Below are 12285 nucleotides of genomic sequence, written 5' to 3' on the forward strand. Positions count from 1 at the left end.
TGCAATGTGATCGGTTGCTCCGCTATCCAAAATCCATGGTTTCGTAAAAGCAGAATTAGTAGACGAGTTATGAGCAAATAGACTTGCAGAGAGCGAGAGCGTGTAAATAGTTTTTGCCAATTGTTGAATTTGCTCGGCAGTGAAGCCTTGTACGAGTTTGTATCAGACTCGTTACTAATGCCTTCTTTGCTAGACATGATCTTTTATTTAGGGGATAAAAATGGAGAGGTTGTCAGGGCACCATCTCATGAGTTATTTTTATGAGTTTAAGTTAAGTTTAAAGTCCACTTCTTAACAAAACATTAGCATATGCAAATAAAAAAAACTAAATATACTAAAATTAATATAAACAATGCATGAATATAAATAATACACATAAATAAATAAATTGCTCAAATATCAACATATTGACACAAATTTTGAGTAAGAAAAGTAACAGTAAACAGTTATATAAGAAATTACTCATCCTAAAAGCCGAATAACTCGAATTTCATTATTTGGTAGGTTAACATTTGCTTCAAAAAACAATCTTATTGTCTTCTTTGAAGTCATTTAACCTACATAAATTTTTCCATTTCGCTCCAAGTTTTATTTTACTATTTTGTATAAAAATATCATTTATAAAATTATATGTATATATGTATATAAATAAATGTAAATGAGAAAATAAAAAAAATAACATAAAAAATATTAATATCTAAGAAATAAACATCAACAAATGTGAATAAATAAAAAAATAAACATACTAAATTAATATAAACAATGCATAAAAATAAAAAATACACATAAATAAATAAATTGTTCAAAGTATCAACAAACTGATACAATTTTTTTAGGAAAATAAAGTAGCCATAAACAGTTATGTAAAAAATGACTCATCCTAAAAGCTGAATAACTCGAATTTCATTATTTGATTTTATTCTATGTTTCAAAAACAATCTTATCGTTTTCTTTTTTTAATAACCTTTGGTGTTCTAGAATGTTTTCTACTAGGTCATATTTGTACTTATGCTACACTTTGTTTCGTGCACGACACACAGTTTTAATATTTATATTTTGGTTATAGAAATTTTTGTTGGGGTCTAAATAGACTGAGGATATTTTTTTTTTGGTAAGATTTTAAATACTCCTTAAATATTTTATATTTTATATTTAATTAATTTTTTGTCAATTAAAAAAAAATATGCTACATTTATATGCATATAATTTTTCAATTTCTTTTTGTGATATTTTGAGTTCAATTGATTAAGTAAGTTGACAGAAATATCATACAAAATAGATTGATTTTTGGCTGATCTTCCCTATGATTGGGTTATATCATTCTAGATATATAATATTTTGGTAACATTTCAAATTTTTGTAGTCAATATTTGGATTACAAACAACTTCCAAACAACGGAATCTATTAAAACTACAATTGATTGGTTGTTTTGTGATGATTGTGTATTGAAAGAGAATCAATGGATGTTGATGATTATTTTTATATTTGAACATTAAACTGGATTGGAAGGGTTAAATGAGTAGTTGGCTCCTTAGTAACGTGTGCTTTTACTAAGCATAAAATTATGTTTTGAACTTATAAAAAAGGGTTAGTTTGGTAGAATTTATTTTTGGATAAATTTTTGTCTTTATGAAAAAATTATTCTTTTATAAAGTGACGTTATTAGAGGATACTAGTACACTATTTTTACAAATTTCAGAATGGCTCAAACGAGGAACAAAAGTTTGAGTAACACAAGAAAATGACTATCTCCTACTCTTTAGAATTTTATAGCTTAAACAATGACTATCACTAATTGATAAGGTTATTAGGATCTTAGGTGAGTCTTTGAAGGATACTCTGCAGCTAGCATATCATTATTTATCTAAGAAGTGTACTTTAAGTTTAATTAGACCTTATAAAATCAGTTTATAAGTTGAGGTTTGCACTCACTTATATACCATAAAATATTTTTATCTCTAGTCGTTGTAGGATCTCTAATACATCCCCTCACGCCAAGACCCTCCAACTCATGTGTAAGATTTTAAATTAATGGGTGGTCTGATAGCAACCCGGATGCTGTGATAAGTCTAACAAACTCTCGTTATGATAGACTTTATATGACTCTAATATCATCTTAAGAAGTAAACTTTAAGCCTAATTCATTCTTATAAAATCGACCTATAAGATGAGATTTGGACCCACTTATATACAATGAAATGTCTTAATCTTTAATTGTTGTGAGATCTCCAACCATTAGAGAATGTATTACTCAGATAACAATATATTCTATATATTATATATTAAGTGAGGAGGAATCTAAGTGTAATTTGTGTTATATAAATATTATAATAAACATCTAATATGATGAAGTAGTTTCTCAACAAGTTTAACTGTAAATTTATTATAAAGTATTAAACATACAATACAAAACTCATATCACAGTACACTAATATTTTAATTATATTTAATTTATTTTTTAATTTAAAATATTATTATATTATTATAATGGTTTTTCAAACATATATATATATATTACTTTTTGAGTATTAAAAAATCTTTTCCTTTATTATAAAAGGAACATTTAGAATTTCGGAAAAAAATAGGCTAAAATACGCGTTGATATGTGTACAGTTTAAAATAAAGTATTATATTATATTACATATAAGTAAAAAAGTTTCTAATAAACAGCCAATTTTTGTTTCTTTTGTTTTCTTTATGACGTAATTATTACAAACTATTAATTATCAAATAAAATGCTAAACGATAATTTTTGTACAAACAATTAAAATTACACATAAATAAAAAAATTAATAACCTGACAACTCAGATAAGATGGTGTAGCTTATTATATGGAAACTAGATTAGATGATAATGATTATACCCATCACTCTTAAAGTTGTCTTTAATACATCATTATTATTTTTTTCAATAATCTATCTTTTACTCTTATTTAATTGGTGAATCCGTCACCTCTAAGTTTCATAATTTGTTTAGAGTTAAAACATGGATAACTACAAGACATTTCCTCGTTAGAAAACTGAATGATAAAGTTTTTCAATCATTCATCGTTATCGCCCATAAAAAAATCCAACATGACAGCTTTTAAATAGAATTCTTAATGAGTAAAATAGGAGCCAGTGGGCCCACATGAAACTGTGAACGCTCCACTTGCAATGGTTCGGGCCCAAATTGTGAAGTGGGGCCCAATTTGATGACACCGTTGTAACAGATTCGACCGAGCGTCTGACTCCGTCAACATTACGAAAATCCAACAACCACGCAAATTGCCATCCTCCTTTTCCTAGAAGGTCTCCCCGAAAACGCATCCAACACCACATATCACCCGTGTCATAAGCACCAAGTAACGACACATGGACACGCGTCACAGTGTCATTGGACAGGATTCCACCGCTTTAGCTATAAAATGGCCCATGCCCCCTGTCTCTCTTCACAGTTCAATTCAAAACAAACTTGTTCATCCTCTTTAGGCCGTTCCCAACCTCTCCCTTCAAGGTTCGTTCATTTCTTCGTGTTTATGTTATTTATTCGTTCTGTGAATTATCGTTTTCTCGATTAGGTCGTTGTGTTTTAGTTAGGGTTTGCACGGTTTAATCGATCTCGAATTCATCGTCAGAACATGTTCTTTATCTTTTACAATAACGTCTGGTATTGTTGATTGTGTAATCTTATATTCGGTCTAGTTATTTATTTTTTGAAGAAATTGTTCAGATCCCTTAACAGAGCTTTTTTTCTTTCAAGAAATTGTTCAGATCCGTTAACAGAGCTTTTTTCTTTCAAGAAATTGTTCAGATCTGTTAACAACCGCCTTATGTTGTTTGTTTTTTTAGCTAGATTATGTTTTTTCCATGAAACTCTCCAGATCTGTTCTTGAGATTTACTTGATTCAATTGGATAGCTGTTTAATTACATCGATGTGATTCGTCTCTGGTTTTTATCTCTGCAGATGCAGATCTTCGTTAAGACACTGACCGGAAAGACCATCACTCTCGAGGTCGAGAGCTCCGACACTATTGACAACGTCAAGGCCAAGATCCAGGACAAGGAAGGAATCCCCCCAGACCAGCAACGTCTCATCTTCGCTGGAAAGCAGCTGGAGGATGGGCGCACCCTCGCCGACTACAACATTCAAAAGGAATCAACCCTTCACCTAGTTCTCCGTCTCCGTGGTGGCATGCAGATCTTTGTGAAGACTCTTACCGGAAAGACCATCACCCTTGAGGTGGAGAGCTCTGACACCATCGACAACGTCAAGGCCAAGATCCAGGACAAGGAGGGAATTCCCCCGGACCAGCAGAGGTTGATCTTCGCTGGAAAGCAGCTGGAGGATGGGCGCACCCTCGCCGACTACAACATCCAGAAGGAATCAACCCTTCACCTGGTTCTCCGTCTCCGTGGTGGCATGCAGATCTTTGTGAAGACTCTTACCGGCAAGACCATCACCCTCGAGGTGGAGAGCTCTGACACCATCGACAACGTGAAGGCCAAGATCCAGGACAAGGAGGGAATACCCCCGGACCAGCAGAGGTTGATCTTCGCTGGAAAACAGCTGGAGGATGGAAGGACCCTCGCCGACTATAACATCCAGAAGGAGTCAACTCTCCACTTGGTGTTGCGTCTTCGTGGTGGTATGCAGATCTTTGTGAAGACCCTCACTGGTAAGACTATTACTCTTGAGGTGGAGAGTTCGGACACTATTGACAATGTGAAGGCCAAGATCCAGGATAAGGAGGGTATTCCCCCGGATCAGCAGAGGTTGATCTTCGCTGGGAAGCAGCTTGAGGACGGGAGGACCCTTGCTGACTATAACATTCAGAAGGAGTCTACCCTTCACCTTGTCCTTCGTCTTAGGGGAGGAATGCAGATTTTCGTCAAGACCCTTACGGGTAAGACCATTACCCTTGAGGTGGAGAGCTCTGACACCATCGACAATGTGAAGGCGAAAATTCAGGACAAGGAGGGCATCCCACCGGACCAGCAGAGGTTGATCTTTGCAGGGAAGCAGTTGGAGGATGGAAGAACCCTTGCTGATTACAACATTCAGAAGGAGTCCACTCTTCACCTTGTCCTGCGTCTTCGTGGGGGCTTTTAAAATTTGAAATGTGGATTGGGTCTTTATCGACCCTCTAAATAAATTTGGTTTGTGTTGGACTGTATTGTCCCGTTGATATTATCGAACTTTGTTACGAATCCATCCTTTGTTGAAGGATACTCTGCAGCTAGCATATCATTATAAACATTTTACTCATTTCACCAAATAATATATCCTAAATTCATGCTTTTCTTCTCATAATTGTTTCAATTCAAATGGTAATAGAATACACAATACTTGTTGGAACATAATTAAAGATATGAATGAAGACTATTGATAGAGTAACCATCGTCTTCAAGATCTTGTCTCTCGTTACAAACTCAATTGTTAACTGCAGTTTCGCGTGATCTGACTTACTGAGTATGGGAGAGGCTGCCAAAGAAGTTTTGAGACCTTTGAAAGTTTTGATTCTTCAAACAATTGATTAATAGTTTCACCTTCTTGGTCATTTTAGGTAATAACCTATAGAGTCTATCGCAACTTTGTCCCTCTTTCGAATCTCATTTTATGCCTGTTATCACTTGGTTAGGTTAACTACTTGTTTGCAGTACCATGTGATTTTATCACTTCACCTATCTATTCCTATTTGTCTTTTGAAAACCTCATCCTATCAAACGCTTGTGGGTTATCATTGCATTTTTTTCAAGTAAAAAATATAACTCTAATAGTAATTGCAATTTTCTAGTAGATAAACCGTCATCTTACTATACTTTAAATATGCCCTAAGAAGCTTAATAACTTGTAGTTTGAAAAGTTTGAAGCTCCATCAAAAGTTTTTGTTGTACCACTCAAACCAATTTAAGGAGTTAAATATTAATATAAACTCAAAACCCTAAAATCACACTCTAATTGAGTTAAAAATTGATTTTGTTGTAATAAGTTAAAATACTATTTTTAGTAATGACTTATATTTAAATATTAACTTAAACTTAAAACTATTATATAGTTTTATTTATATATTAGAAAATCCTTTTACTTAATACATATTTGATCATAGTTATTCTAACTTGCTCTATTTTAAAGAGATTAATCAAAATTTTAGTGAACTATTTTTCTGACACTTACTTTTAATTTAGGTTCTATTATAAAGAGATTAGTTAAAACTCAGATTTTAAAAAAAAATCTTTCTTAATTCACCTAAAAATAGTTTCAATAAGTTTCGACAATAATATTTAGAGTTCATCATCAAACTTTGGTGAATCTATTTTCAAATTTTAGTTATTATGATACTCACTAAAAAAAAGTTATATTAATGAATCTATTTTCAAATTTTAGTTATTATGATACTCACTAAAAAAAGTTATATTAATGTGACAACATCATTATATTGAGATGAAATCATCTTTTCATGATGTTTTAAAAATTTATATGAAAGCTGATTCGAGATGAACTCATCTTTTCATGTTTTAAAAACTTATATGAAATCTATAAACAAGTGTTCAAATTGTCGTAGTTAACATATGTAAAATAAGTTTGATAAAGACAGAACTTTTACAAAATCAATGAAATTCAAAACTTTCAAAGAGCAACTCGCTATAATACACTAAAACTGGATCAGTCTTACAACATATTGCAACATATAGAGCAGGTTATCGATTCTTCTTGTCCTGTTATCCCCAATAAATTTGTCAAGAATGTACGTCAACTAGAGCAAGATACTCGACCACAAAGGGTATATGTTGAATCACAGAAAAAGGGATTTAGATCAAAAGTCAGTTCCAAACTATTGACAAAACTACCAACTTACCACAACTAGTAGGTTGAGTTCAACTATCCACCACAAAAAGAATTGTTAAATCCCAAGTCTAAATCCCTTATTGAATGTAAGGATGCGAGTCAATCTAACTCATTTTTACCCTTTTGAAAAGTGATCGTCTATTGAAAAGTATAACTCAGATTCCATATATGAGAACAAAAAGAAAAAATAATGTGTATTTTCGTAGTTGAACTCTACAACTAGTTGAAGAAAGATAGAAAGTCACTAAGAAGCTTGTACTATCTCTTATCTTCTCGACATGAACACTCATACACTATTTTGGGAGTTTCAATATTATTGTACGCATTGATTATCCTATCAAGTAGATGCTACAAAAATCAAAACTAGCTAAGAAAATGACTGAATGGTCAGTGAAACTATCACAGTTCAAACATAAATAGGAGCAGAGAACCAACGAAGGCCTAATTCTTAGCAGAATTTCTTATCAAGTTTCCACAACATGGAGAAAGACATGAATCGTGGTATATCAGTATGGATGAGTCCTCAATAAGAAAGAAAGTAGAGATGGGCTGATCCTCAAAGGTCATGATAACATTACATTACTTTCGAGCTACACTACATACACAAGTATTTCTTCCTATATTCAATAAATTTTTTCACTCGTGTATTCATTTTGAGAACAACTTTTCGCAATACGTCTCGGAATATAAAAATTATCTTCGAATTTCAATTCCGAAATGAATGAGACATCTCAAGAAATTTATTCAGTAAATGAAGAAATTCCCTTCTTAGACGAATGCGATCATATTACTTTGAGCCCTTTGCTTTTGGCATTGTATTCAATAATAAATTTATAGGTAGCTAGTGCTAATTCCATTTTCAAATCCATTTTTCGACCACTTTGACTATCATTCCTGTGAAATTTGCATAAAGGTTGCATCCAATACACAAACATCAGGTAATACTTTATAATCCAGTTCTTTCATATACTATATCCTTCTAGGACAAGAAACCATGCGCTTAATTCTTGAGAAAGCCATTAGGCATAATCCGTGCTGGAATAACAATTTGGCATGTTATCATACTATATCCTCTCAGCGGAAATATTAAGATAGTAAAATTTAATTCTAACTTCATCTTATAAACCTAATTCAATAAGAAAAAGTTTATCCCCACTTATAAGGACTTATGTTTAGTCATTGTAGAATCTCCCAATATCACTACCATGCATTTACGCCGGAGACATTAAGTGCTGGAATTGAAGGAGACCTTATAATAGGTGGTACCGTCAACCCAAATATTGACTAGAATAGATTTAATGAATCTGATATCATATTAAAAAGTGAATTTAAATTTAACTCATTTTCACAAAATCAACTTTTGAAGGTGATAATTATTTCCACTTATATATTATAATTAAACTTATATATAGTAAATATAAAATCTCCAACACAACACCTTTTGAATATTACACCAATAACATCGAGCATGAAAATCAAGAGAACCCTTCATAACTGGTGACACGATAATCCTAAATCTCGACTAGGATAAACTCTAAAAACCTCACCATATTAAGATAGTAAAATTTAAGTCTAACTCAATCTTACAAATCCGACTCATTAAAGAGAGGTTTGGACTTACTTATATATATATATTATAATTTGGTCATATATCTCTCCCTGAGATGGGATTTCCAACAAAGAGTTTAACAACATTTGGTTTATGTTTTGGATCTATAACGTAAATTCACTAAGGACATTATGGAAGACAGATAAACTCATTGTATTTGTTTTTTACAGCTTCAGTTACATTAGCAATACAATCAACTAACAATTAGAAAGATATTGTGCAGCTAAAAGAAGATGCAGCAAGCAGTCCAGTACTAGCATTCACTGCACATTACACATTGCTCTGTTTGTAAAACTTGGTGTCAAGAACTTGCTTGCCACACATCGCACAAACTCCTGCCATACAGAACACATCAAAAATTGAGTCATGCCCTTTCATATACAAGGCACCCTGTATCCAAAAGGGGAAAAAATGTATGGTAGCAAGTGCAAAAACATCTCAACATGGGAATATCACCTTTAGAGTAAGCACAGGTGTGGCAGTACTTGGCATCCTGGTGCACTTGCTGCTTGCATATGATGCACTTAGTATTTCCGTAAGGGGTCCATCTGCAAGAAATTAATGTAAGAATAAGTGCACTCTTCACAGATTATTAATGACTGAAACATGCATGGTGGAACAAATATCAAGGTTAGAAAAGGAGAAAAAAGAACATGTGACCCAAGCAGCAAAGGTATAACAGAATATTAGATAAAAAATTGCATAAGGTATCAATAACCATCGACAAGCACAAGACTTGCATACAGATTTACGAAAAGGTAATGCCCCTAACTCAGGCGTACTTGCTCTTATACTTAGGATGGAACTGGCTTTATTCCAGAATGTCACTCATTCTAAATCCGAAACATGGAAAGCTTTTGGACAGCTATGAAGCCATGAAAAACAAGTACCAAACTTATAATCATTATCAAATGATATGAAGTTCACATTTAAAAAACAGTGCTTATAGTGTAGAGCGTCACTTACAACAATACTAAGCTTGCACACATTACAACACCATACGGAATATATAGTAGTTTTGGAGCTTGAGACAGCTAAATTAAAAGTATTTCCCAAGAGCCTCATAAATCAAATACAGATATACAGTTTTAACTTTTAAATATATGAATATCATATGACTAAAAACATGAAGTTCGAAACAAAACTAAATTGTAGGGGATAACTGTGAAGAGGGAAAGTAATCAGGGTTGAAAGTGAACTAGGAAGGGATGTCACACACAAAAAAGTATGAAATAGAATGAATTGTAATAACACAGATGTAATTGTGTTCAAAATTCGTTACTTACAGAATCAGGTCCTAGGGATAGTGAAAAAATGATTTACTTTGTTAAAAATACTTGTTCAAAATAGCCGACTAGTTCCCTATCACTAACTACCGCCGATAGAATTAGGTTTCTTTCTCAACTCATACAATACAACCATTAGTACAAATGTACATGTAAATATGCATTGCCTAAAAGAATATATATATGTATGTATGTATTCTAACCATCAAACCAAGTATGCAGTGACAATTGTGCAGGGAATCTCCAATATCTCCATATAAGGTCGCGAATATGCATAGCCTCTCATAGTTAGTGATGCATACAATTTACAAACACTAAAAATTCAAAAAACCTAACATTCAAGGGTGAATCTCATCCAACAAGTTCAACCCATCAAATTCCTCAGAAGATTGTTCCCCCCTTAAGGAAGTTCTATGCAACACAAATGAAATATAGTAGAATAAATACTGTCGAGACTCAAAGCTGAAAATCGGGGATAGCATCAAACAAATTCCACATTGCAAATTGATTTTTAAAATATAATCTCCATCACAAAAATTTATTATATCAAGCAGCTGTCAAGTAATTTACATTCAAAAATTTCTGCAGGAAACTAGAAATGCTCGCTATAACATGTTATCAGCTAATGAAAAATATACAAGGGACAAAGCTAAGTTATGGTTCTTTATGTCCAGTTTCAAAATTAATAAAAAAAAAAGAGGAAATAATAACAAAAAAAGAAAAATTAAAGATTATCGAAGACCTGTTTTTCTTAGAGAGAAGCTTGTTCTCGTTGATCTTGCGGCCACCACCCTCGGTAGTGTTGCTGGCCCCTTCTTTCCACTTGTCTGGTACTATAACCTTTGTTAATTTCTTCTCACCTGCAACCCAAATTCCAATTCCAATTCCAATTCAAATTCAAATGAAACTTCAAAACAATTAAATAATTAACGGAGAGATAGAGAAGGAAAGGAAAGTGTCGAAGGAGTGGAGATGAAACTCACACTTCTCGCAGACCATAGCTGTCGTTAAGGTGTAATTGGACTCAGAATTTTGAGATTCGATGATCAAAGTTGGGATGCTAACAACAAAACCCTATGCCCCTTTTCACTAAGTTTTTCCAACGACAAGCTCTCCCACTAATACACTTCTTCAAAGATTCCAACTTTTTCAACCGACAAAATTACCCTTTCTTAAAAAATAACTGAACCAAACTAAGGATCTATAAAAAAAAAATTATCTATTTTTTGTTCAATAAAAATGTTTGATTCGGATTAAAATTAAAAATATTTTAAATTTAATTATATGAGTATAACAAAATGTCATTTAAGTTTAATTATCATTTTAATTGATGTACCAAAGGCTAAAAATAATTTTATCCCCTAAATTTAAAAAGCTCAATATAACTTCAATTTGTTTTAAAAAAATCAATTTCTTGTCAACTTTCATTAAAACTTTCAACGAGATCTAAGTATTCAAAAATTAATTCAGAGTGATGATCTCAATTTTTTTTAAAATAATTTAATATGATAATCACATATAATGATTTTATAAGGTCTAATTAAACTTAAAGTACATTTCTTAGATAAATAATGATATGCTAGCTGCAGAGTATCCTTCAAAGACTCACCTGAGATCCTAATAACCTTATCAATTAGTGATAGTCATTGTTTAAGCTATAAAATTCTAAAGAGTAGGAGATAGTCATTTTCTTGTGTTACTCAAACTTTTGTTTCTCGTTTGAGCCATTCTGAAATTTGTAAAAATAGTGTACTAGTATCCTCTAATAACGTCACTTTATAAAAGAATAATTTTTTCATAAAGACAAAAATTTATCCAAAAATAAATTCTACCAAACTAACCCTTTTTTATAAGTTCAAAACATAATTTTATGCTTAGTAAAAGCACACGTTACTATGATCTCAATTTTTTTTAAATAATTTAATATGATAATCACATATAATTCAAGATAGAATGAAGGAGAAAATAATTTAGTTAAATTTATTTTAAGGAAATCAATCTAATAAAAGAACTATATTGAATACTAAAAAAAAGAATTATATTAAACTTGAACTGAATTGATTTATAATCTTTAATATAAAAATCAAAAGAGTAATTAAGTCTATAATTTAATTATGAATATCAGAATCAATTAGATAACAATGATACGAAGATAAATAATAATTTTTTATTTAATCCATTTTCATTATAAAATATTGACTATTTCTTTTGTTGCATTTTAAAAAGAAAATAACAATGAAAATTGATTCAAAATCTACTTCAAAATATTTTAGTTTGAATTTTATATCAAATTAAAATTAACTAACTTATAATTAAATTTTAATGTTTGATTCAAATATTTTTTTAATAAAAAAATTGAATTAAATTAAGCCACAAACACGTTATGGATTATGTTTAAGAAATTCTTTTCATGTTATTAGTACTAAACAATTCCACACATTTAATAGGATGTAAAAACATGATACATTTTTATTAAATATATATATATATATGTAAAAAAAAAGTCTATATTCACATCACATAAATTATTATTTTTCAAGTCGACATGTATTTTCATTGA

The 12285-nt window shown here is 31.5% G+C and overlaps 2 protein-coding genes across 2 annotated transcripts; one reads left to right on the top strand and one right to left on the bottom strand.

Moving 5' to 3' along the window:
* The first annotated feature begins 3296 nt into the window (after positions 1–3296).
* On the top strand, positions 3297–5294 carry LOC137828452 (polyubiquitin). Its single transcript, XM_068635040.1, has 2 exons — positions 3297–3496; positions 3948–5294. Exon 2 carries the CDS (start codon positions 3948–3950, stop codon positions 5091–5093), a length of 1146 nt encoding a protein of 381 aa, XP_068491141.1. The 5' UTR covers positions 3297–3496; the 3' UTR covers positions 5094–5294.
* A 3135-nt stretch (positions 5295–8429) lies between these two features.
* On the bottom strand, positions 8430–10899 carry LOC137828453 (uncharacterized). The gene is made up of 4 exons (XM_068635042.1): positions 10709–10899; positions 10468–10585; positions 8896–8987; positions 8430–8774 (listed from the first exon to the last, which is right to left on the bottom strand). Exons 1-4 carry the CDS (start codon positions 10722–10724, stop codon positions 8710–8712), a joined length of 291 nt encoding a protein of 96 aa, XP_068491143.1. The 5' UTR covers positions 10725–10899; the 3' UTR covers positions 8430–8709.
* Positions 10900–12285: the final 1386 nt, after the last annotated feature.

Source organism: Phaseolus vulgaris, chromosome 7, assembly GCF_000499845.2.
Source record: "Phaseolus vulgaris cultivar G19833 chromosome 7, P. vulgaris v2.0, whole genome shotgun sequence".
In the NCBI taxonomy this organism is placed as follows: domain Eukaryota; kingdom Viridiplantae; phylum Streptophyta; class Magnoliopsida; order Fabales; family Fabaceae; genus Phaseolus; species Phaseolus vulgaris.

Bases quoted from the DNA above. Each gene is read 5' to 3' on its own strand.
- LOC137828452 (XM_068635040.1), top strand. From the start codon at position 3,948: ATGCAGATCTTCGTTAAGACACTGACCGGAAAGACCATCACTCTCGAG.
- LOC137828453 (XM_068635042.1), bottom strand. The intron at 8,988-10,467 runs GTCTTCGATAAT...AATTTCTTGCAG, and splicing joins CTTCTCTCTAAGAAAAACAG to ATGGACCCCTTACGGAAATA. The intron at 8,775-8,895 runs GTGATATTCCCA...TCTGTATGGCAG, and splicing joins CACCTGTGCTTACTCTAAAG to GAGTTTGTGCGATGTGTGGC.